The sequence below is a fragment of the Carassius carassius genome, chromosome 28, assembly GCF_963082965.1.
Source record: "Carassius carassius chromosome 28, fCarCar2.1, whole genome shotgun sequence".
Taxonomy (NCBI): Eukaryota; Metazoa; Chordata; class Actinopteri; order Cypriniformes; family Cyprinidae; genus Carassius; species Carassius carassius.
The window spans coordinates 13,799,736-13,826,822 of record NC_081782.1 but is presented as its reverse complement, the minus strand read 5'-3'; the positions used below and the strand labels follow the sequence as shown (position 1 = coordinate 13,826,822).

Here is a 27,087-nt window from a genome sequence, read left to right as displayed (position 1 = left end):
TAAATCTAACAGGTAATCTTTGGTCTTTGGTCTTTATTCAGTTTATCTATTAATATGTTAAAATGAAAATAAAAAGAGGCAATTGATATAATATTTTGTTTTATTTTAATGTAGGCTGTATATATACACATTTTCCTGAACTACATTACTACGGCTATTAATATGTTTGAATGAAAACGAAACGAGGCAGTGATATTTGATATCATATTTTATCTTATTGTAAATATACTGTGAGGATAATTGCAGTAACCAAGGCGAGCTGAACGATGTTATCAAGTACAATCCTGTTTGGAGAAATACAAGACTTGCATCCTCTCGTCCGTGGGAGTTCACACTCCCAAGTCAAACTCGTAAAGTCTGAGCTACCGAGGATGCAAGTCCGAAATTTGTGTATTTTGTATTGAGAAACGTGTGCAGACCTAGATCCCCAGACTATTTGCCTAATCTTCATGGTACTTTAGACCGCGGTGGAAACGCAGAAAGCAACAGGTCTGGGGCGAGAATAATTCCTGGAGATAATTTCAGTGGAAACGTGGCATATACGATTGTTTTGGCTCTATTCATTTTAAAGTGATAGTTCATCTGGAAATGACAACTCGAGTTCATGTTTTTCCGAAGATCCTGTATGTAAGTAGGGCTGGGCGATAAACAAAAAAAAATGATATCTAGATATTGTCAATTTTTTACGATATTCGATATATATCTCGATATGTTTGCATTTAAATAATAAAAAATAAAACATGATTTTCTTTTGCCCATTAAAAAAAAAAAACATTTAGATTAAACAGCTAATTTAAGCAGTTAAAAAATCTAGACCAAGAGATCACTTACTGCTTTTTATTAATGAATACATGTAGGCCTATATGTAACTGAAGCAGTGCAAGAGAAGCTCTGTGGCATGAAACTATGTTCCTACTGACACTAAAAACCCTCTTAGATGGGGAGCTAGTTGCTGAAGCACATAGCTATTTCTTATATATAAATATATATAAATGAATACCAAAGACTTTTGCATTCTCTCTGTCTATATTATGGACACTGGTAAACATATCAGTGAAATTCCCCAATAGTAATTCCAAATGGCCATAGCCTATGTTTCTCTATTCAAACATCAGCGGTCGAGTAAGTGCATTTATTTTGCGATCACAAATGCAAACAATACAGTTAAGATCTCACGACAGAACACAGACCGGCTGAACGACGCTTTCATTAGATCGCTCAATTCCAGCTTGTTAGTGTTTTCAGATTATCGTCAGCGGCTCTTCCGCAATGAGGAGTGAGCACGTGCGCATGGTTGCCAGATTGTTTAAAATAAGCAAACACCGGGAAGAAAATGTATCCTTGTAACAGTGGAGCTCTAATTCGGAGATTTAAACTTTTGTTATCTGGCAACCGCTATCATTACAGCTCTCGTAGTAGAGGGGCGTAGAGCAGTCAGCATTTACAGGTTCCTTTTTTGGACATTCGGCGCGTTCTTTTGGGAAAGTATGCTTGAATTTGAAATATTCGATATTCCCGATATATTCAAATTGTACATCGTCGTCAAAATTATTCCGATAGTATCGCTAATATTCGATATATCGCCCAGCCCTATATGTAAGGTTTAAAAGTTTGGGGTCAGGAAGATATTTTATAGGGCCCTGGAGTCATATTTAAATAGTCTTTTTGCGGCTTATTATTCATAGACACTAGTCCATATCTTCATTTGATTTACTTGTACTGACCTACTTTTAATTAATTCATCAAAATTTTGACAAATCCCGTGATATTCCGTGTTAAACAGTAAATTACGTTTTTATGACTGGATTCCACGATTCCATCTGTGTTTGTCACATCACTGATATCATAGGGCCTTAATTTTAGTTTTTTTTAGGGAGGACTTTTAATTTCAATATTTCAATTTCAAGTAAATGCTATTTATTTGAACTTTCTTTTCATTTATTAAAATCAGCATCAGCAAGTCAGCATATTAGAATGGTAGGCTATTTGAAACATTTTATAACACTGAAGACTGGAGTTATTGCTGCTGAAAATTCAGCTTTGCAAATGTATGAAAATAGAATAGAACATTACATTTGTATTGTAATACTATTTCACAATATCAATATTTTTGCTTAATTGATTATCAAAAATTATTATTATTTATTTATTTATTTTTGTCCTCAGCATCTGATACGATGCTTTTTAAGGTCCAAAAATGACAAAACATGTCTACAAGTTCGGCAATATTCAGAGTCTAGTCATGATAATGTCACTATTCACTCACAATCCTGTCTTCCAGCAAGCCAATCATTTGAAAACCTCTGTGACAGGATCATTGAGTTCCAGTCGTTCCCAACCAGTTTAGTGATCAAATTGTTCATTTAAACTTGTTCTTTTCGATAAACTGTTGGTCAGGTTCATAAATTGAACTGATTCATTCAACTCAATGATCCGTTTGCAGTACCGTATTTTCCGGACTATAAGTCACACTTTTTTTCATAGTTTGGCTGGTCCTGCGACTTATCAAAATTAATTTGACATGAATCGAGAGAAATGAACCAAGAGAAAACATAACCATCTACAGCCGCGAGAGGGCGCTCTATACTGCCAGAGATGCTGCTCAGTGCTCCTGTAGTCTACACTGAGCAGCATAGAGCGCCCTCTGGCGGCTGTAGACGGTAATGTTTTCTCTTGGTTCTTGGTTCTAAATGAATGCGACTTATAGTCCAGTGCGACTTTTATATGTTTTTTTCCTCATCATGACATATTTTTGGACTGGTGCAACTTATACTCAGGTGCGACTTATAATCCAAAAAAATACGGTAGTTAGAGTTAACAGCTCCTTTGAGGGGAAGGTTATTACATAATAACAGTGACTTAAATTAGGGCTGCTCCGATCACGATCGGCCGATCATTAATGCGCATCTCGTCAGTAAAGCTGGTTCTCTAATCAGCGGTAAATTCCATCAGGTGCGTGATTTCAGATAGAGCAGCTGTTACTACACAGAGCCGTTGTTAACTGAGAAGCTGCGCAAATAAACGGTGAAAATGAACGAGAATTTGCGCAGCTTCTCAGTTAACAATGGCTCTGTGTAGTAACAGCTGCTCTATGTGAAATCACGCACCTGATGGAATTTACCTCTGATTAGAGAACCGGCTTTACTGACGAGATGCGCATAACGATCGGCTGATCGTGATCGGAGCAGCCCTAACTTAAATTTAGTCATTCCACACCAAGCTATTCGCATCAAAACACTTGAGTTATAGCATATAATACGTGTAAACTACTTTTGTATACTACTATGACTACAACTTTTATGATCCTTTAAAAATTAGTTTTTATTGTTGCTTAACAGACATGGTTACTGTTGATTTTACATAAATTGAAAAGCTACAATAAATGTGTAAATCAAGACCTCTGTTGGGAGCGGGAAGAGAACTGCTTTATATTGGCCTGCGCCGGTGCTCAAGGTTAATTTTATTAATTGAGTTTTAATTGAAAAAATCAGTGACTGCTCTCTCATTAGACTTATCTAGTTTACCAGTGGTGACAAATTGCTCTGCGTAATCTACCGGCCTCATAAAAGGTGGGCTAATCCCACTGAGTCCTTTCCATTACTTGGATGCAGTGTTAATTTCACAGTTAGCTGACTTCTGAAGCAATCTAAGAAAAGTAAGTTAAGCATTCGCGTGATTATTCCCTGTGTTCAGAACACTGCAAATGTCTCGCACTGCACTTGTGAGGGTATGGAGTCCACTCTCTCTGATACTGTCCTGTAATGAACCAGCCGTTTGGCTGCCCCGCAGAATGAGTTCAAAATCCACAAACTGGCAGTCAAATGTGAGGTCTAGCTGACCCTCCATCATTTAAATTGCTGAAGTGATTGTCTCGCAGAGATGTTTCTCATTCTGCATATTATTTTTAGTCAGTTTGGCGTTCTGCGAGGTCCACGGGTCAAGCTAGTGAGTCCATGTGAAGAAAATGGCAGTGGGTTGTAAGTACAGTGGCTCTCAGTTAGACGCAGTCGGACAAGCCTACAAAGGGCTTTTTCAGCACTGTGTCCCATAACTGACTAGCCTAGTAAACAGAGGGTTCTCACACGGCCTGTGAGCGGGAAGCGGAGCGCTGTTAAACACATTCACCTCACCTCGACTTGCTTTTCTGCCGAAGCTACTTTTAGACCTGGAGTCATAGTTACTGCAGGCTTTTCCACTTGCCTTTGTGATAAAGAACCGGCAGGACTCATGTGGAGCCTCTTAATTGATGTGTGTAATGAATAGGGCGACATTAGCGCAGTGGGGCACATCTGTTGTCCTAGCAGGAAGTTAACTAAGCAAATAGTCATTGCACAAGAGGATGCTACTCAACACTTCACAAAAAACAGTGCCATCAGTGCACTTAAAATTAATAGTTGACGATATGAGTTCTTTAATGCTGTCGCTGATATCTAAAGAGAAAGGTTGTCAATCTAATGATGATACAGTACAGTTAGTAAAATTATAATATACTTTTAATAATTTTTCCAGAATTATGTATAGATAGATAGATTCAAATATGAATCACCTGTTACTTTACTGTAGAATGTGGTTAACTGGACAAGCCTAAACATCTATCTATCAATCTATCAATCTATCTATCAATCTATCAATCTATCTATCTATCTATCTATCTATCTATCTACCTATCTACCTATCTACCTATCTATCTATCTATCTATCTATCTATCTATCTATCTATCTATCTATCTATCTATCTATCACGGTCTTTCTCTATTCAAATAGTCAGGAGCTGTAGTTGCATGCCTGGAAATAGCTGCCCAGGGGCGTTACCAATATGGCCGCAGAGTGAACTAACACGTCTTAAAGGGACCTAGGGAGTTTTGTTTTTGGAGATCAGGGCATGTGTCACAACCATGTGCATGTTGGCATCTGACAAATTCTACTTACTTTCACCAAGTAGCAAATTAATTTGTGTTAAATATTGTTAGGTTTGATGTCCTTTCATTTCAGCAACGACAAAAATAAGAGAAGCATTTTCTCATATAGTTTATGGTTTCATTATTTGCATTTAGTATTTTTTTCACCTAATGTATTCAACCCTATTAGACTGCAGCACATTTTTATGTCACAACCCTCCCAGATAAAAAACACTGGTGTATTATTTTATGTGCTCATTGCAGTGTGTTAATGTATTTCATTGACTTTGTATATTGATTTCTCCTGTTTGTGTTTACAGAACCAGTAGCACTCTCAGCAGAGACCACCCTCCCGATAAGAGACCCGAAAGCTTTAAGCAGTCTGGTACCCCTACACACGAGTTTGACCCCACAGGTACATTTGATCCGAGAGTTTCTTTCACACTCTACTCATACAGAAAGGCAGTGTTTAGCTGTACTAAAGGCTGTCCTGACTGCTCGTGTGTGCGTGTGGTGTGGACTGAAGCACACTGCTCCTCTCACACAGTCTCTTCAGTCTCTTAAATGGAAACAGTTTCCTCCACACACAGCACAGATGGATGGCTGCACCCATCCACTAACTGCAGTGGAACTGCTTTAAACAGCGGCATGATTCATACTTGCTGACCATAAACGATGCACATGTTCCTGGCCCCGGTTTTGGCATTTGAAAGACATTGTCAGTGTGTTTTTCTTTCAAGTTTCGCCTCTGTTTTTCCTCTCAGCCGCTGGTGAGGGTAGAGAAGGAAAAGCAGTCCTGTGCATGGCCATTAATGTGAGGTTTATGGTGGAGAACAATGTGATAATCATATCGATTAAAATGTGATTAACATTGTTTGGATGGGGAGATGTTTTCCTGTTTGATTGAAAGACGAGATGATGACAGAATTTCGTCAGCAGTCTTTTCAAAGATTTCTGAGCTATTCTGAAGCAGGTTTCACATGAGCATAGTATGTTTTATTGGTTTTATCTAACAAATATCTCACTTTCACATGTTAGAGAGGATAGCGGTGAATGGAGGATGTGATGCATGTTTATTTCTGATATTCCTTTGGTGTTGGAACTGCCTCTTCTGACGCATGACTAAAACAACTTAACCACAATGTGGCATTCAGTGTACTATGGGGTTGGGCAATATAACTTAAAATATAAAAGATTTTTTCATTCTTTTGACAGTGTTTGGAATTGGCATATTTTTGGGTTTGTTTTGTTTTTCAACCAAGCAACCATTTTTGGCCACTACTTTCAAAGTGGTTAATGCAAAAAATTAAAATACAGTAAAAATGTAGTTAAAAATAATCAATGATGTAATACTATAAAAATATATATTTATATACACCAATATAAAATTACAATTATAAACAGTAATATTTACAGTAATATTTATTATTAAAAATGCAATATGTAAAATTACATATTTCAGCAATGACCGGAGCATTGGAGTTGAATCAGAGATTTGGAGTGCTGCTGAAATGAGTCTTAAAACCCAGAAACAAGTTAACATATATTTACATATCCAGTTCCTTCAGCCCGGGTTTTTTGAAGAAGTCTTTGGTCAAATGCCAGAAATAAGGTTTATGGATGATAACAGGCTGAAGATATTTTCATGTTTTATTCTATGACAAAAAATATACCAGTAATACCCTTTCTTTGTTGATTGAGGTTTGTTGGCCACAGCTTATTTTCTGCAACAATCCAAGAACAATGGAAAAATCCTGCTGGGTTTTTGTTGAGGGGTCCAGGATGATGCTTGCTTCTAGCATGGCCTACAAAAAAAGTCATCTCTCAGCATCTCTCTGATTCATGGAAATGGATTCAACTAAAATTCTATTAAATGCCGCTCCATTTGAAAGAAGGTGATGGTGATTTACCGCTAATCAGGGAACCGGCTTTACTGACGAAATGCATGTGACAATCGCATGCGATATATCGCCCATCCCTAGATTCAACTTACAAACATTAACACAGTTTTGCTGCTGAAATTTAAAGAGAAATTAAAAAAAAAAATTAAAAATACCTAGAAGCTAAACAAAAATAAAAAAACACCGAAATTAGAATCATTGCACAATTCACAATGTTACTTAATCTTACATTTCCAGGAAGTTCATTGAGAATACATTGATATATCGCCCAACCCTAATGTCTTCCCAGTATCTCTTTAGGAGTGTCTGAGAAGTGTGGCTGTTTTGTGTGATTAATTTCAGCCCAAAGCTGTATAGCCTCACAATGATGGAGACTATTGCTATAAATCGTATACGTTCCGTTAAACAATATCACTGATTACATTTTTGTGAGAAATTCAAGTAGGCAAAGGCTAATCAAGTCCACAGTTTATTCTCTTATGTTATGATTAACTATTATTAACCATAAAACCAACATCATTAAGTAACCTTTTTTGAGAATGTTATCTCTCGTTAAAGTACTTTTACAGCTCAAACTTTGTTTATTGGTTATAATCTGCATCTGCGCTAAGCGCTGATTTCTGGGTTAATACCTGGGGTCCTTAATACATGAACAACTTATTAATAATTTGAGGGTAGACAATTTGTTAATATGTAAGACCTTGGGGATTTGACTGCTTATCAATAGACAATGACCCTTTCCAAAACAGCCACACTGTGTGTGTATTTGTGTCATTGCTCTTTTCTTTTCTTTTTTTCTGAGTCCTCTCTCTGTGTCCTCTGTGATATATGTGTGTGTGTGTGTGTGTGTGTGTGTGTGTGTGTGTGTGTGTGTCGTGTTGTATCATGATGTTGTGTGGCTCAGAAGTGCTGGTGCAGAAGAGTGGATTTGTAGGGGCTGACAGGAGACCTGAGTCTTGTGGTAAGATTGCTGTGTTTCTAGTATTGTTTTTACTCTTGTGCAGGTGATTCTTCTCCAACACTGTGAAGTTCAAGTGTTATCAGCGTTTATTTATGTTCAGCTTCCCTGCTGAGTTGATTTTGGTCTCTGTGTGTATTATTGGTAAATAACATATAGCATTATTCTTAATGGTTCAGAAGATAAAGACTGAGAGAGTCTGGGTGCTCGGTTTAAATGCCTGATACTTTAATTATTCAATGATACACTTAGAACTTTTTTTGAGCAATGGAAATGTTTGCACTACAGTTGTTCAAAAAATGTGATACTAAATTGTGAAATATTATTACAGTTTAAGCTTTTATATTTTAATATATTTTAAAATGTAATTTATTCCTGTCAGTCGAAATTGAATTTTCAGCAGCCATTATTATGACCGTTCGTATCAATGTTGAACACAGTTGTGCTACTTAAAGGGATAGTTCACCCAAAAATGAAAATGCTGTCATTAATTAAAGAGCTTTCTGACCCTGCATAGACATATTAGGGCTGTGCTATATTGTAGAAAAATGTTATATGCGATACCTTGTTAAATAATACAATGTTTGATATGCGATAAGATTTTGCTTTAAGTGTGTGAAATCAATTTTAATTATATTTAAAAAATTACAATTATACAATCGATTTTTCTTGGAAAAGAAAGCAACACTACAACGTAGGAATGTGAGCAGCAGTGTTTTAGCCTACATAAAAAGCAATGTCACAAATAAAAAAAAAAAACTAAAAAAAAAACAAGGAAACAAAGATATAATATACAGCTTGTCAGTGAAATATGGTTCTGCGATCAGTAGTAAATACTGTTAGTAGTCAGACAGCACAAGACCGCAATTAGTTGCTGTCTGCAACTTTTTCTGCACTTAATGGCTCTTTAACATCAAGCAAGTCATGTAAGTAACAGTCACATGCCCAGTCTGTTCTCTGCTATATGCATTGACCAAAAACATAACTTTTCACAACATTTAGAAGTATCGCATGCCATCATGCTATTATATACATATCACAATTTGTCCATTTGACAAAATTACGCACTTTCATGATAGTACCTCAACATGTGTGTAGTGGTCCTAAAGCTGGAGCTGGTGTTCTGACATAGAATGTCCATCTCTCTTAGTTCATCGTCTGTATATTCTGGTTGGGGTAAGGCTGGGGTAAAAAAAAAAAAAGCAAGTCATCTTCTCTGATTAAATCTTCAGACATGTTTACTAAGACTGTTCAGTGTTTCCCACAGCCTTACACTCTATTTGTGGAGGCCCTGCCCCGCCCCCATATATATATATTGCATATATATATATATATGCAATATATATATACATATATATATGTATTAGGGCTGGGACAACGCATCGAGGTCATCGATGACGTCGACGCAAAAAATACGTCGAGGCAAAATATGCGCATCGATTCGTCGACCTGTTTTTATTTCTCTAAAAAACGTTTGCAAAACGTATACCTTATGTGCGCGGAATATACGCGATGGCCGGATCGTTATATAACCAATCCAGGGGTTTTTCTGCATTGATCTTTTTTTTGGCGGCTTTCAAAGCCTTATTTGATCGGTGAGTGATGACTGTGCTGCGCCTGACAGGGCGCGTACGAGAGAGAGCCCCGGCTGTGCGCGCGCACTCACAGTCTTCAAACAACACGAGCACTTCTTGCTCTCTCTCTCCCTCGTGCATATTAATCAAAATCATTAAACACGATAGAAAAAGGGCGAAACACCCAAATTTAACTCACTCACAGTCTTCAAACTACACGAGCGCTGTCTTGCGCTCTCTCTCTCTCTCTCTCTCTCTCTCTCCCGCCCTCGTGCATATTAATCAAAATCATTAAACACGATAGAAAAAGGGCTTTCTTCGGTAACGGCTGTAAAGCAGCTCTGAGCTCACAAACACTGCCTTATCAAGCATTACATGCAAGATGAAATGAAAATGAAATCGAAAATTTTCTAAATACAGTCCGTTTAATTCTGAAATACAGTGATATATAAACATCTGAAGCGGTTTTTGATTTTGAAACGTGCAGTGCTCATGTTTATTCAATGAAGTCGAAGCCTTTTGGAAAATCTATTTATGGCAGTCAGTTTTGATATTTTGGCGGCCCGCCATAAATCACTGTGTGGGAAACCTGTGCTAGGGCTGTGTATCACCAGCAAAGTCACTATACGGTATGTATCACGATACAGGACTGCACGGAATTTCACCTCAGCAGAATTGATTAAAACAGCTGTTTATTAAACACAGCATACTGTAGTGTAGGGCTGTAGCTATCGAATATTTTAGTAATCGAGTATTCTACAAAAAATTCCATCGATTAATCGAGTAATCTGATAAAATGTGTTTTTGCTTAAAGTGCAATATTAATTAAGCAAGAGAAAATAAGACTCCTGGGTCTTGTGATGGTCACGGAGGGACCGAACGTTCAACATGAACGTTAATACGCACACATACGCACAAACACAAACCGAGACTGTTTGGTGATACAAGAGTTTATTGTAATTATTGATCAGATAGGGAATGAAATACCTGTAAACTATGTGTATTGTTCACGTGTAGCGTTTGTCCCGTGATTTTTAGAGTCCTGGTAAGAAACAATGGGAGGAATTATTGGTTCTAAAGCCCTGCATTTCAGCCAGAGCCCGACGGGCCCCGACTTATTTATGCCCCTAGGGCCGGGCTTCGGGCCAATTTTCACGTTATAGCTCACATGCGGGCCGGGCCTCGGGCCTTTTTTGGGTTATTTTTCTATTTATATTTTTAGACATTAATAAAAATAAAAAAAAGAGAAGTTGACGTCGACGATAGAAAAACAAACATAGACATTTCATAACCTCATAACTTTCATAATCTGATAATTCAACCCGTTATAATTATACTGACATAGCTACTGACATGCTTAGGAAAATAAACCTGTCAGCGCGTCTCCTGGTGTCATTCTACCGATGTTCTATTGAAAGTGTCCTAACATATAATATGCTGGTGTGGTATGGAGGCAGCTCGGCTGGGGACAAAAAGGCCCTGCAGAGAGTTATAAAAACCGCACAGAACATCACAAACCAACAGCTACCTGCTTTGGATGATATTTTTAACTCCCGCTGCCTGCAGAAAACACGCAACATTGTGATGGACCCGAATCATCCAGCCCATCAGCTTTTTGAACTGTTGCCATCTGGGAAACGCTTTAGGTCAATCAAAACACGTACAACCAGATTCATGAACAGTTTTTATCCCAATGCCATCAGGATAATGAACCATGAACTGGAACTACAACCTCAAATTTTTACTATAAGACACTCTTGACATGCAGTCAATTAAGTGGAATAACATTAAGCACCTTACTTAATAATTGGCAATTTGCAATATGATTGTAACTACTCTTGCTGTGTACGTTGGAAAGTATAAAATTTCATTGTACGCTGTACAATGACAATAAAGGAATCAATCAATCAATCATGACAGTCTCACGCACGCACGCACGCACGCACGCACGCACGCTTTTCCGTCAGCGCGACCCACGATTATACTTCTCTTATATCCACTTATTGTAGTAGTAGCTATTATAGGCCTCTTAATTAATGTATTAATCATAGCCTAGTTGGCCAACTAATAATTATAAAATGATGATTCATGCAGCGGCGAGCATTTCTGTGTCTGCGCTGAGAGCGCTGGCCGAGTTTGAAAACATTGTGGAGCAGGACGAGGATGACGACGATGAAGTACAGCAATACCTGCGCCTCAATCACAACATGGAAGGTGATGGACGAGATGGTGGAAACAGCACGAGACCCTGCTACAACAACTGTCAAGACTGGCTCGCTCTGTGTTTAGTGTCCCGCCATCAGCAGCAGCGAACGCATCTCTTCAGCGCAGCGGGAAGAGTGATAGAAGAGAGGAGGACTGGGTTAAAACCTTCCACTCTGGATGCTATTCTTTTTCTCCACGATGCTCTGTAAGAGACTGTTCTAACTTTTCATTTGACTGGACTTTATTTTCGTTTAACTGTTGGAAACTAATGGAAAAAAGAATGGACATGTTCTGTGGTGCATTTTTGAGGTAAGATAACCTGCAAGTTTGTTTTTAATTAATTTAATTTGTTTAGATTGTAGGCTATTTTTCATTTCGTTTGCGAGCGCTGTTGCGAGCCTGCCTCAGGATTTAAATTTTTTTTTATTTTACTCACTGTGGTTTAATAAATAAACATGTATTAAACCAACTGTCTGTGTGATATACTTGAAGTGTTTTATATCTATGGATTTTATTGTAGCCAAGTAAAGTATTAGCGTTAATTTGAGAGGCTTAATTGATTAAATATGTTTTAGGCTACTCGCTGTCAGCTCGGCTGATTAACTTAAATCTTCATTTAAAAAAAAATGCTCCAAACATTTTTCTAAATTAACTTGATAAAGAAATGAAAAGAAACATAACACAAAACTGACCCCTTTTTTAATTGTTGCAAATAGGGCAGGCTTTAGCTGTGTAATAAAATAAATAAATAAAAACACGGGCTCGTGTCGGACTCGGGCTGATAATTCTGATGAGCTGTCGGACACGGGTCGGGCTAGGGCCTGAGCGTCTCGGGCCAGGGCCGGGCTCGGGCCTAGATTTGAGGCCCGTGCAGGGCTCTAATTGGTTCCGCTTAGGGTGGGAATCTACCATGTATTAATTGTGAGTGGGGGTTTCAGGGGCAATGTGGCCGAGTTGTTGCTGTTATTTCCCGTTTAATGTGAACGAATTAATAACATCAAAGTAGATTTATTAAGTAGAACATCATGCCAAAATGTTTCTTTCAGACTCTGTATATTTAAGGGAACATGTGTAAAGTGTTTTCTGTGAGTTTGTCCCTCCACATGTGGTAATGGTGCTGGCCACCAGTATAAATGTCTTTGTAATGGAAGGTAGTCTGTGTTTGTTTCTGCAGTGGAGAGTGTGGCCTGAGGGTTGCAGGTATTTTATTCACTCTATGATCAATAATTACAATAAACTCTTGCATCACCATACAGTCTCTGTGTGTGTTTGTGCGTATTAACGTCCATGTTGAACGTCCCTCGGTGACCATCACAGGTCTCTTAAAATGAACAACTAAGTTTCCTTTTTTAGAAAAAAAATATTTTTATTTTTTAAATGCATAGAATGCAATGCATACATAAAAAACCATTTAATTGTTACCCATTGTTTCTCTCTCTGTACTTGTACTGTGAACAATGACAAGAAAGTTGACAGATGAATTAAGTGCATTTAAGTGCCATTCAGTTGGGGTTTTAAATAAAGCATTTTCTGAGATGCACATTAAACATTAAACACATAAAACAATAATTTCATTTATCTTTTAATTATTGATTATTAACTTACCTTTTTGTAAACAAAGGGGATTTACTATTAAATAGAAAACATGGAAGATATGTTGTGTGATTAAACCTTAAAAAAAAAAAAAAGTGTTTTTTTTTTTTGTTTTTTTTTTAGTGGTAGGCTATGTACATTCTGCTGAACAATAGTCTTTAACCGGACTTTCATTTTGACGGGTTGACATACCTTTACAGTTCTGTGTATGTGATGTGTCAAATCAAACGGTCAGATGCTCATGAAGTGACTGTCAGAGCAGTTCTGGAGATGTTGTTCATGTGTTCACGTCTTATTTAGTGAGACAGCAGACGCTAAAATCACCTGAGCATCACGCGCGCTCATTGTGTTAATAAAGGAAGACACGCTTCTGCTCCATTCATTAACAGAGACACGCAGAACATGCAGGATTCATATTTAAATAGACTGTTCCGGCTTAATATTTACAGATATTAGTCCATATCGTGATTTTATCTAAGTTCAATGAACTATTTTTGATTAATTCATTCAAAATTTGGCAAAATCCATGCCATTCCGCGTTTAACTGTAAATTCCGATTTAATGACTGGATTCCGCGATTCCCTCCGCGTTTTCTGCATCACGGAAATCATAGGACCCTAGTTGTGGTATGCCAGCTCTATCTTGCAATGGACACACGCCACAATGTTCTCTTTACGTTTGCCCGCGCCCTTAAATCAAAACACTGCTGACTCCTTGCAGTATGCGATTTCGGACGCAGCGCTTGTGTCTCCTTCCGCTTTGTGGGTGACGTAAACGCTTTGTGTCACATTAAAAAAATCATTGCGAAAGAACCTGACGTGAGATTTAAAATGAATTAAAAGAGGCTTCGAGGAATTTGCCTCGATCATTTTTTGTAATCGAGTTACTCGAGGAATCGTTTCAGCCCTACTGTAATGTCATTTCTAACTACTGGCAGAGCAGGCAGTTGACCTCTGCATTATGAAAGGCCTCCATAACTTTACCACAGTGCAATGTAAGTAATGGCATATGTTTCATGTTTACATTGGGCACTCCCCACCAGGTACAATATTCTGATTGTTTGCATCTTGTTTTTAAGCCCATAAATAATAAAGTACTCATTCTAATAAATGTATATTGTGATGTACTCATTCTAATATAATAAATAATCTTTATTTTGCTGTTAGGTTATCACTGCACAAAATAACACTTTCTACGTTTAAAAAAATAAGTTCTTAACTAATGCACTGTTTTCACTGTGTCTTACGCACACACACAAGCTCAGTCACTCACACAAATAACATTGCGTCCACACTCAGACATTCTGGAACATACTTCCCCCTGCGATTTTATCAGCTAAATAGCTTAATCGCTCAAGAGCTACATTATCTTTCTCAACAAGGAGCTGGTAACATTGTTTTTTAAAGGAATTAAAGCCACCGCTTCACTGTTAATAGAAAAATGTGGCAAAACGGTGGTAATTCATAAATACACACCCTCTCTCTCTCTTATAAATGAACACATAATTGTATTGTAAGTGTATTTCCATATTTCGCAAGTAGGAAGCTCTGTTTCGGGGATTATGTCTCTTTATATCAGGAAACCCAGTTATGTTCCTCTGCAGCCAGATTAAACCTTGATGTAGCCTATGTATTATGTTCTATTCATTATTTTTTTTTTTTTTTTTAGAAACCACGCACTTTTCTACTCATTTTTAAAATTTGTTCTTGTATTCAAATTAAGCATTGTCCACTGCTGCACACGTGCCACAATATCGATACAGGGCCAGCTGTATCAATACTTGTATCATCAAATCTCTGTGGCGATACATCGTCATACCGAAAGCAGCACTACAGCGTTCCTCATCCTCTGCTTGTAAACAAGGTGCAGGGTTCTATGGCAGGCTACGCCGGCTCCTGCATCAGCATACATCGAGGGTACTCTCGTGCAACTAACAATTATTTTGATAATCGATTAGTTATCCGATTATTTAATCAATTAATATGATATATAAAAAAATTATTTATTTGAATTTTATTGACAATAGCACACTGTTCCACATTCTGCCCAATGTCCTTCAAACAAATGTGTCAACTAATTGTTATAAAAACATGCAATGCTTATCAATTTATTACACCACCTGTCATAATAGAGAAAACACTGTGAATCTGTGAAAAAAGTAGTTTAGATCTAAAAATGTTATTGCCTTGTATTAGGCAAATTAAAAAACCGAAAAAATGTATTTATCCTGTAAAAGCAACTGACATTTATATTTAGATACTTGTATTCAATTACACACTGCTGTCCATTCACAGTTCCTACTCTCATAAATTACTCGCACTGCATGTTGACTTTTTTTTTCAATGTTCAACAACAGATATTTCAGCACAATTAATGTTTTTGCACTGAATATTGTCTCCCTCTCCATGCCGTTGCTCTTTCAGTAAAGAATTCAACTTAAAACATGCTGTCAGGGTGTGCCTTTATGCAAAAATGGAAAGGCTTGCATGAATTTGTGACATTTACAGATAAGGACATGACCGTTAACTGAAAGTTTTTTGAACTGAGGATGCACAAATTTATCTGTCAAAGTGCCTAACAGGGCAAGCCATTACGCTAATGCATCAGCTTGAAGCTTAAAATAAAGATTTCTCATGTTTTGGGCAGATTTGATCAAGTACTTTTCCTGCAGGAGTTCATTCTGTTTTCTGCACTATTTTTAGATGCATTTTGTCCATAGAAGTGCATTATTATTCAGTGCTGTAATTTGATGCGACCAGCTGAAGTTGGACATGTCTATGATTTTCATTATCGATAATAATGGATTTGATCAATCAGTGGTTGCAACCCTACTCTTTTGAACGAGTGTCTACATTTTTTTAATAAAGTAAAAAAAAAAAAGTAAAAAAAAAAAAAAAAAAAAAAAATATATATATATATATATATATATATATATATATATATATATATATATATATAATTTTTTTTTTTTTTTTTTTTTTTTTTCTCGCACAAAAAGTATTCTCGTAGCTTCAGAAAATTAAGGTTGAACCACTGATGTCAAATGGACTTCCATTGATATCCTTACTACCTTTCTGGACCTTGAACGTGGTAGTTGCATTGCTGTCTATGGAGGGTCAGAAAGCTCTTGGATTTCATGGAAAATATCTTAATTTGTGTTCTGAAGATGAAAGAAATTTCGAAGATGAACGAAGTTTGCAAAGACTTATGAAATTAAATTTTTCATTTTTGGGTGAACTATCCCTTTAACATTTTTATAGAAACCATAATATTTTCAGTATTCTTTGTTGAATCTAAAGAATAGTTTTTATTTGAAGAGTTATTTTAAAACATAAATACTTTTGATAAGCGATTATTGTTACATTAACTTCAGAAAATCTTTAATTCATAATTTTTTTTTGTTAGATAATTTGTTTTAATTTGGAGGGTTAAACCTGTCAGACAGCATCTGTATGGTGTCCAGTTAGCAAGAAAATAAACGGTATTAAACAGTTAAATTAAAATGACTTATGAAAAACATTGTTACTTACAGTAATGCACTTGAAATCATAGCACTGGATCACCGTTTTAGAAGTATATCCGTAACACCTAAACATCACATGGGTTACCATGAAATGTAATCAGTTACCAGTTCTCTCAGTTAAATTCAATCTTTTCAAATTGAGTCATGACCATTTAGATCAAGTAATTTTCACAATACATGCAAGGATGTGAGAAAGACATGTAATAGAACTATATTTTAAGCATAGCTTTTACTCTGTGGAAAACAACACTGACTGTAGTCTTGTTTAAACTGCAATATTTCTTGAAGAGTTGAGGGTATATTACATATGCGTGTGACTGTTTGAGCAGTTCATATTCATTTCTGTGATCTGAGAACTGTGGCTTTTGTTTTCAGATCTGATGAGCTATCAGTTTTGAAAGTAGGCCCATCTCTCACGCTGCAGCATTAGATGACCGTGATAACCCACATCTCCATTGCTCTCATCATTTCTTGTATCTCTCCATTATTCTGGGGAGGGGGGCTAGATTTTAATTGGATTGCGCGATTGATGGTTTCATTTCACGACTGCAGATTTTTTTATATTGCTAAGTACTTTATGCCTGTGACTGTCTGCACTAACTAGCTCTGTCAGTTCGATCAGGTATCGGAGTCATTGTTACTGTAATCTGCTTTGATAGACCTCTCCTGATGAATGCTTTAATAAAGACATTGGCAATCCAGTAAAATCAGTTTCATAGCTCAATTTCTCTCTCCTCTTGTTCTCTCTCTTCCTCCAGGGCTGGTTCAGAGATGCGTGATCATTCAGAAAGATGAGAACGGCTTTGGGCTGACCGTCAGTGGGGACAACCCTGTTTTCGTGCAGCTCGTCAAACAGGGTAAAATGCCCGTCTATCATGCTGTCGTCTTTCTGGCTCCGCCCACATCAGCTTCTGTAGGCGTCTTTCGAGACTCTCTCTCTCTCTTTAAAAAAAAATAAGCTGAATGTTATTCAACTTATTCATTTTTTTAAGTCTGAACAGCAAAACTATATCTAAATATAAATGGTATTTATAAAACTTTTTTTGATCTTAGTCTGAAAGGTAGTCATTCAGGACGCAAATCACGTCATACAGTGTGGAATATTCTCTAGAAGTACACTCATAATTGCTTAGCTTTCTCAAAGTTTTTAACTACATGACATTGTAGTGAATTGTGATCGAGTCAACATGTTTCCATGAGACGTAAATGCATGAATACCCAAAATGGGGGTTTCATCATTTGCAAAATGACAGTGAAAACCAATTTGTGTGCAATGTAAATGGAGCACATAAACCACACAGCAATGTGCTGAAAAACCACCCAGAACCCCTTAGCAACCAGATGGCTGCACTCTAGCAACCACTCATTGCATCAGGAAATGCTTTCAATTCATAATTGTCATAATCGTCTCCTGTCTTTTGGTAGATGGCGCTGCAATGCGTGCAGGTGTTCAGACGGGGGACAGGATCATTAAGGTGAGACGCTTACAGATGCAAGAGCTGTGTTTCTCACTGCCCACTCCTCTCTCTCTCCACCACTGCATTCCAGCATCTGTCTATTCTGCCACCTGCTGGTCACAAAATGACCTCATGTTTGAGTCTGTATAAGAGAACTTGCATGTATGTTGGAGTATAATGCATTTTAATGTTTGTCTCCTCTGCTTTAGGTGAACGGGACATTGGTGACGCAATCGAACCACGTTGAAGTGGTGAAATTAATCAAATGTAAGTATAAATCATTTGCTTGGGTAAAGAAGACATATTTCCACCGCTGACCAGAACTCATTTGTACTTCATAGCTGGCTCATACGCGGCCCTCACAGTGTTAGGCCGGCCTCCCGGGTTACCCCAGATCCCCCTATCGGAGGTAGACGTGGGTCTCGGGTCACCAGGGGATTATGGGGACCCCTTTGTTACATCTCCCAACTCTTACAATGCAACGAAACGTACCTCCTCTCCTTTGGTATCATGGGTAAGATGCCCATACGCCCATTCCTGAAAATTGTTTTCCCATCTGATTTTGTTTTGTTTTTCATTTTGTGTTTATTTGTTGTATGTAAGTTCACTTCCTCATATCTTCCTCCAATTAAATTACATAATCAGTATTTATTATTTGCTCCTCCTTGTCGTCTGTCAACCCAACCCTACATAGGAAGAGAACAGTTCTCCACTTATCCAAAGAATGGACAACAAGAGGATGGTGTCCATAGAACAACAGGACATACAGGTCAGAATCTAAATATCAGACTCAAAACTACTAGTTTGACAGTTTAAAGTGGGCACACATGCTACTTTCAATTTCACAAAGTGTGCCTGTCAGTAAAGTGTTGAGATATTTTGTACTGTTGCAGTATGACTTAAGTTGATAAGAAGGAGGCCTTTCCTGTTTAGGAGGTAATTTAGAGATATAGGATAGCTGATAAATGAGAGGGGAGACTTAAGCTCCTCCTACTATGTTTCGACACCGTTACCACCTTCACATGTCTTGTAAACCAAGATCTGTCATTCTCTTTCTGTCTTGTAGAGCAACACAGAAGTAGACTTTTACAGAGCAGAGCAACAAGTTCTTAGGTTTAACTCGTCTGTTAACCTTTTGTCTGTGTGTGTATGAGATCTGATTTTATAGTATATGAAAATTTCTCTTCTTTAGGGACTGAAGGAGGACTACAGCAGAGTTCCTACACCCAAACCACTACGGGATATCCAGGAAGCCAAGAAGAACATTCCACATCAGCAGGGCCAGCTTAAGAGGGCTCCACATGTATGACATTTCTGAGTCTGACCAGTTTATATGATACTCATATTCAAAGCATCAGTAACACACTGTTAGGGAGTGGTCAACCGATTTGGATATAACTAGAGAAATAGATTGTTTGATTATAAATATGTATATATCATATGCTATTAAAATCTTACACAGTCCAACTGTTTTCATAATTGATATATTGATGATAATAATAAGAAATGAGTGTCAAATAAGCAGATTAGAATGATTTCTGGAGGATCATATGACAAATTCAGCTTTGCCATTAGAGGAATAAGTTACATTTGAATGTATAAATACATAATGCATAATATCTATTTAAATATATAAAATATATATTTAATATATAAAAAGAAAAGTTTACATGTTAAATATCAATATTTCACAATATTACTTTATTTTACAGTATTTTGTAGGCAAAATAGGTGACTTTAAAAACATCAAAAATTAAAAATTATTTAAAAACTTTGAATTATTAAAATAAAAAAAATGTTTGTAAAAAAAATATTTTTTGGTAATAACAGCTTCCTCTTGTTTCTTTAAGCAATATTTTTTAGGCAAACAGTCTTAGGTTGATATTTTGCTTGACCATCAACTAGAGATTGTTCACTTCAAAAGCTCTTGAGTCTGATTGAATAGCTTTGAATTATGCGCACATGTATTGACTGTAAATCTATGACTGTAAATCTATTAGGAGAATGTCAGGAACAGTGAAGATGGCTGTTGGCTGGATGAGGATCAGAATAAGGGAGATTTCAGCCCGGAGGGTTTCTGGAGTGGAAGTTCAGTGTCAACTGTAAGTGTACACTGTTCTCTCTATTCTTTGAGATATCTTCACTGGTCTCAGTTAAACAGTGGCACTTATCACGAGTGTACTCGGTGGCTCTTGTTCCTTGCTTCCCTGTGGTGTGATTAATTGTGCTTATGGTGTGTGATGTTTAGGTCCAGCGCGGTTTCTACCCGGCCTCTCCAGAGAGCCAAAGGGAATCCAACTGTTCCAGTCCGAAGTGCACCCCCAGAGACAGCCTCAACTCCTGCCCCTCCCTGGAGGTCGAGGACAGTTCCAACCTAGTGAGAACCATTGCTTTTGACAGACCTTTCCGCCTGATTTCTGATGAGCATGATTGTCACACCTCTATACTTCCCATAGAATTCTCGTTTCTCATCCACCATTGGGAGCCCACCCTCCCGCCTGGCTTCAGAGATCATTGCTGCTGAAGATGATGACTTTGACTCTGAGCAGGAGCAGGTATTTTTTTAGTTCCTTTCCTTCAGTGGTCTTGGTCGCCTGCTTCTTTAACCAGATCTGATGTGCTTCAGGTGAACGGACAGTGCAGCTCCTTCCAGAGTATCGAGCTGCTCAAGACTCGCCCCGCTCATCTTGCTGCCTTCCTGCACCATGTGATCTCTCAGTTTGACCCTGCACCTCTGGTGAGTTCCAGCAGTAATTAGCAGTGCTTTTTTTCACCTGATGGGCAATAATAAAACAGACAAAAGAATCTCATGGAGTTATTTGAAGAAGTGATTAGACCAGTGGTTTTCAACCTGTGGGACTGCGGGGGTATTGCAGGTGGGCCGCCAATTACTATTAAAGTAAATAATTTCTAATTTTCCCATTTTGCTGAGCGGTGCCAGTCCGAGTTATTTTCTGTTCATTGCCAGTTCATTCTAGGGCTGTGCGATTAATAGAAATCGTCATAAAATCACGTTTTGAGCGTGTGCAATTTGTAAATCACTTTATAGCACAATTTTCCGAGGCCCTGACCTCCCGCAGTATGCTATCCGATCCAATCAGAATGAAGCGCGCCTAGCGCGAGAACCGAACAGAATGGGCATATGCCTAACTCCAGGTTCACACACGTGATGCGCCTTTTTCTGAGCCCATGTTAATGAATCAGAGCGTTCACACTGCATGCGGTAAAAGGCTATAAATAAAAATGTGCGAAAATAATATCTAGCACATGAGCATAGAGAGAGTTGTGAGTGAACAGGACGCAGTTTAAGTGAGAGGAGACACGTTTTAAGTGCGCAAACTCTCTCCGCGCGAGAGCAGCGTGTATCTGAGCGAGCACGTCTGGTTTTGTGACAGAGCAAAGGAAATCTACGTGCGAACAGAGAGATTCATGCTCGTGCATTATTTTAATGTGATTTCGCGTTACAATAACGCACTCTCGCTGCTGCTTTTGTACCGCTTACACATACTGTATACGCACTGCAGACGGAGTACGTCTGAACCTGCATAATGTATAACACATCTATTTCAACACCTGAGGCACCGCTACAATTAATGAGCTCTATGAACAATGCATGGCAAAAAAGAAAAATAGTCCCTTGACACGGGATTTATTTATTTATATATTTTTTGCCATAAGTCTAGAAATTTTGTAACACCTTTACAATAGTGATTATTTTGACTTATGTCTGTTCTAGAGATTTGTAACAACTTTTTGATAAAGCTCTAATTGGTTTTCTTTTGGAAATATGTTTCAAATTCAAAATTGTGATTTAAATCGAAATCGCAAAATTGATCAAAGAAATCGCGATGTTTTTTCTGTATCGCACAGCCCTATTCATTCCATAAATACAGTTAACAATCTAGCTTCTGAGTACTAAGTTATTACCCCAACAATAGCGGGGTCAGTTAATTTTTTTTGCAGTGGGCCGCGCAAACATATTTGTTTGGTTGTGTGGGCCGCGAGTTGAAAAAGGTTGGGAACCACTGGATTAGACTTTGGATTAAGATTTTTGCTCAAATATGTTTTTTTTTGTGTTTTTATTTTTGTCGAACTGTTTAAGCTATAAGGATGTCTGCATAGATTTGGTTCACCATATATGAGAATTTAAATTGTGGTGCCATTTATTATGCTTTTCATAAGCAGAGGATCCAAATCTCAATACATTCATTGCAGAAAACATTGTTAAAGAAAACAAATTGTAGCATATGTGTTTCACTGAAGTCACAAACTCTGATGTAACAACCAGTTGCACAATGAAAGCACAATAAACCACTCAAAAATGCATGTCCAAACTGCGTGTTTGGGCTAAGATGCACTGACAAAATTTCAAAAACTTAAGAAGAGACTAATAAAAAAAAAAAAAAATCAATTAAATAGACAAAAAAGGAAAAACCGGTTTTAGAGTTATGGATAAAGATACACTACGGTTATGGATAAAGAGAAACTACTGTTCAAAAAAAAAATTATCAATGTGGAAAATGTCAACTATTATAATACAAGACATGACAAATGTCATTGCTGTCCATTTTAATCAGTTTATTGCATCCTTGCTGGATAAAACTGTTAATAATAAAAATAATAAAAACTCCTGACCTCAAATATTTGAAACCTAGTGTTTATCAGTGACTAAATCTGTATCATTAGTAATGTTTTAAAGTAAAGGGATACAAATGTACAAGTCTGTCTCAAATTGCTATTAATTGCTCACTGAATCTGACTTCCCTCGACAGCTCTGTTACCTCCACGCTGACCTCTACAAACAGACCAACTCCAAAGAAGCACGGCGGATCTTCATGGACTTCTTGACGTTCTTCATAGACCGGGGGGCAGTAAGTGGAACTTTTCTCACCTCGTCTCTTCTTGCTCAAACCCGTCATTGTCTGCTCTGTCTTGGTATCATTTGGTCTGCGGGCAAGTTGAGGCAAAAGCCTGTATCCACCCAGATCAACCGTGCCTTTTGTCCTGAGAGGTGTGTGGAGGGTTACTCCTTTCCCAGCACCCTCGGGGTCAGGAAACAAACACGCTCTCAGACAACCTTTTACCTTCACGGTCATTGCATATTGTTGTTCTCGAACTCTGTGTGCATGTGTGTGTGTTTGAGTACGTGCACGTCTTCCCTGCAGCAAACTTTTTTCTCTTTCTGCAAGATGGACGGGTAGCTCATTTGGGACTCATGCATATCTTTTCGTACAGCTCTGCTGTTTTGTTACCTTGTTATTGTAGTGTTTATAGTTGTTTTGCAGGAGAAAAAATACTGCTGCTTTTGTCAGAAAGCCCTTTTTAATTGATTATTTTCATTCAACAGAATTTGAAAGTCGCTGTGCCTGAATCCATCTCCTCTGAGCTCGGTAAGCACAGTTCATTTTAGAAACGTCTTAATGGAAGCACAAACGTCGTTCTCACCCTCACACTGTTGTTTGTGAGTTCATTTCAACATCCAACCACATAATCATTTCTCAGCCCTTGGTGGGAAACCTGCAGTTGTTCAGAAAACACCAATTTTGTTTAACATTCATGTTGACTCTTCATATAATTATGGATTTAGCTTCTGAAGGACATGTTGACATGTTTAGTGACGCATACTGATGCCGTTTCTGTTCATGCAGGTTGTTTACTGGTCATGTATGGGTGTGTATTTGTGAGAATTGTTTTTGTTTTGTATGCACCTAGGTATAATTTGGGGGAAATTTGAGGATGTCCTTAATTGTAAATTGATTTATAAACCATGCAAAATGTTTTCCTTTAAATAAGATTCTGGTTTGTCTAAAGCAATTATTAATACATTTTTTATTTAAAAAAAATTATATAATAATAGATTATTGGATCAGCTAATGATCCCCATGAGAATTTGCTTAATAAACATACAAAAAAAAATTGTTTATTGAAATGGAAAAAAATGAAAGCCTAAACTTAAATTAATATAAACCATGAAACATGTGACTACTCATTTTTTGTGTGTACATGTATTCAGAGCGACGCAGACCAGAGCTGATTCCAGAGGAATTACACAGGCAATATATACAGACAATGCAGGAAACTCTCCATCCGGATGTACAGAGAAACTTGGAGGACTTCAGGTCAGGAATATAGACATTCTCATTTCATCACTAACCTGTGCTGCCACGTTGCACTCTTTCAGACTAACAGTAACACGTACAAAACAACTGCATCCACTCTTACAGGCAGAAGCGCAGTATGGGCTTGACCCTGGCTGATGTAGAGCTGTCTCGTCTGGACTCTAAACAGCTGGCTCCAGAGAGACAGAGATTATGCGCTGAAAACATCCTCTCCAAGATAGATGATGTTCTGTGAGTTTCACATATATGTGTGTTCTGTGTATATTTATCAAGTATATATACATGCACACTCATACATTTATATATTTTGAAAATATACACTTATTTACATGTATCTTTTAAAATTAATATAACTTATATTTAATATAAATGTTTAAAATAGAATCTTAACATTTTTCTTATATATACGTCCATGTGTGTGTTTTATATATACATAACAAATATACACAGTACACACACATTTTATGTAAACAAAAGCTCTTATTTTGGATGCGATTAATCACAATTAATCGTTTGACAGCACTAATTAATATACATATATAATATTTTTTTCTGAATCTGTATGGCTTCAGTGGCTGTTTTACTAAGATTAAATGATAAAAGTCTTCAAATTTATAAAAATATCAAGTATTTAAGAGTTTAATTCATTTATTTATTTATTTAAAATACATAAATATCAAAATACAAATCAAGTCAATAGGCAAAAAAGATTTAGCTATTTTGCTCAATTATAATTATTCATTTATATTATCACCCTTATAGCATTTTTTTATCTGTTTCAGAGCAAATACATAAATCTCAATTTATTGTCATGTCAGTCGACTAAAAATAGAAATTGAGAAATGATTTAGCTATATTGTTTTCAAATAAAAAATGATTTAGCTCTATAATTTTCACAATTTTAGCCCTTTATTTTAGCTCTTTCATTGCAAATTCATGAATATCAAAATATAAATGTGATATTGTCAATAGACTAAAAAGATTTGAGAAATGATTTGGCTATATTGCTAAATAAAAATTATTTGGCTTTTTTGTTCAACATTTAACTTATGCATTTCAGAGAAAATATGTAAATATCTAAATATATTTTAAATATTGTCTGCCCGGTGACTGTTCTCCATCTTACATGCGTGTCTCTTTCAGGTTGTCTTCACAGTCCACAGAGGAGGAGAAATGGTGAGAATTTTTCCTATTTTCCTCCAGAAAACCTCATCCATAATGATCGACAATAAAGACATTAAGGATGAGGGTTGCCTTAGATTTGTTTGTAAATTGCCAGCCTGGGGTACGCCAGCATATTGACACTTGACACAAATACAAGATGCTGCAGAACAGAGCGACTTAATGAGATTTCTAATCTTCATGCATTTCCTAGTCCTCATTTACCATAATGGAGGCAAACATATTTGAGATGCCATATGGAAACACCACAAGCCTGTATGATTTATGATTGTACAGGATATATGTAAGGAGATAGATGGCGAACTTGTCCGCGTGTGCACGTGAGTTTTGAGACATATGGCAGAAGGCACAATAAGATAGGAGTCATGTGGAACAGAAGGAGTTGGCCACATGGAGACAACAGCACTCAACAGTCACAACACAACCCTCAGAGAATCGAATCTTAATTAGGAAATGAAAGACTTTGATGATGAGTGCTCTGCTCTAGTTACTAAGCTTGGACAGGGAGTGAGAAAAGTGCTCAATTAAACCCTGATACACAATTTTGTCTTTTCCAGCAACACCATACAGTATGTGATCTTTCTGTACATGAAGCATCTGGGAGTTCGAGTGAAAGAGCAACGAAACCTGGAATCCAAACGAGTTCGAATTAATTTTCTTCCTTCTAAACTAAGGGTATGTGTTTGTACTGACACAGCATGATCACATAACTCTGTTCCAAAACCTGACTTGCTGTCTAAATAGGCAGTTACCTTCTGAGGGAACATTCCAATGGAGATTGTTTTTATTGATTTAAAGCATTCTTTGTACATACTTTGACATTAGTATAGTTATATGTCAGCATATTAATTCATTTAAATATAACAATTAATATTGCACACAAATTGGTGTCTTTTTTGGTTTTCGTTAGATAATTGTAAAAATAATTGTAAAAATCAAAAATGAAATTATGTATTGCTACTGCGCTGTAAAAAGTTTTATTTAAAAAAAATATATTTTACTACATTGCGCAGGAAGATTTTGTGGTCATGCTGAACCCAGTGGAATCAAAATGATGTAAATGCATGAACACGATCCATGCAATCCATTTATCATTAACATTTTTCTCATCCTGTATGTCTCTTGTGAAATTTAGCATGTCATGTAAACGATACATAATTAGTGTGGCATAATTGTTTTGTTTAAATGTCCGGAGCACACTTATAATGTCTGAAATACTCCCTCTGTAGGCAGTTTACTAGGTTATGGAATAAAGCAGTTGTCTTCTCAGTCTTCCCGAGGTAAAGTTGTTACCCTAAAGGTTGTTTTTTTATTATTCATGAACAGAAAAGCAAAACAGAGAAGGAAGGGGAGGAGAAACTGAAAAAGCCTCGCTTTCCCATCCGGGTGCCCCCACGGTGGCCCAGTCGCGTCGACTCAGTACCATGTAAGTCTAATGCAAAGTTCTACAACCTGCAGCTATTGAAAACACAGAATATTTTCGTAAGGCTTTGAACTTTTTTTGTCCAGAATTAACCAGTGGCTGGTATGAGAGAAAAAAAAATGTACTGGACATGTTTTGTTTACCAGCTATGAACCTGTCTTTAAAGTTATTTAACTGAAAACGGACATATAAGTAGGCTTGACTTTTTTTTTTTTTTTAGTAAACATGTTAAAACTCCGTCTGCATTTGTTTGT

At 37.1% G+C, this 27,087-nt stretch overlaps 1 protein-coding gene across 5 annotated transcripts in view; it reads left to right on the top strand.

Annotated features, from left to right (window-relative positions):
- The window catches only part of LOC132108022 (rho guanine nucleotide exchange factor 12-like), a 78,530-nt gene that overhangs the window by 24,095 nt on the left and 27,348 nt on the right, over positions 1-27,087 (top strand). For 3 of the 5 annotated variants that reach the window (XR_009424396.1, XM_059514463.1, XM_059514462.1), the window contains exons 3-21: positions 5,219-5,313; positions 7,704-7,760; positions 17,411-17,509; positions 18,078-18,127; positions 18,319-18,376; positions 18,451-18,623; positions 18,804-18,878; positions 19,302-19,412; positions 20,110-20,211; positions 20,358-20,486; positions 20,566-20,664; positions 20,736-20,846; positions 22,882-22,980; positions 23,457-23,499; positions 24,123-24,228; positions 24,334-24,459; positions 25,372-25,404; positions 25,968-26,085; positions 26,737-26,836. Coding sequence is in view for 4 of the 5 variants with exons in the window: in XM_059514463.1 (XP_059370446.1) it covers positions 5,219-5,313; positions 7,704-7,760; positions 17,411-17,509; positions 18,078-18,127; positions 18,319-18,376; positions 18,451-18,623; positions 18,804-18,878; positions 19,302-19,412; positions 20,110-20,211; positions 20,358-20,486; positions 20,566-20,664; positions 20,736-20,846; positions 22,882-22,980; positions 23,457-23,499; positions 24,123-24,228; positions 24,334-24,459; positions 25,372-25,404; positions 25,968-26,085; positions 26,737-26,836 (1,784 nt within the window). In the remaining variant the exon portion in view is untranslated. The remainder of the gene's footprint in view (positions 1-5,218; positions 5,314-7,703; positions 7,761-17,410; positions 17,510-18,077; positions 18,128-18,318; positions 18,377-18,450; positions 18,624-18,803; positions 18,879-19,301; positions 19,413-20,109; positions 20,212-20,357; positions 20,487-20,565; positions 20,665-20,735; positions 20,847-22,881; positions 22,981-23,456; positions 23,500-24,122; positions 24,229-24,333; positions 24,460-25,371; positions 25,405-25,967; positions 26,086-26,736; positions 26,837-27,087) is intronic. The other 2 variants (XM_059514465.1, XM_059514466.1) reach the window with 2 other exon arrangements.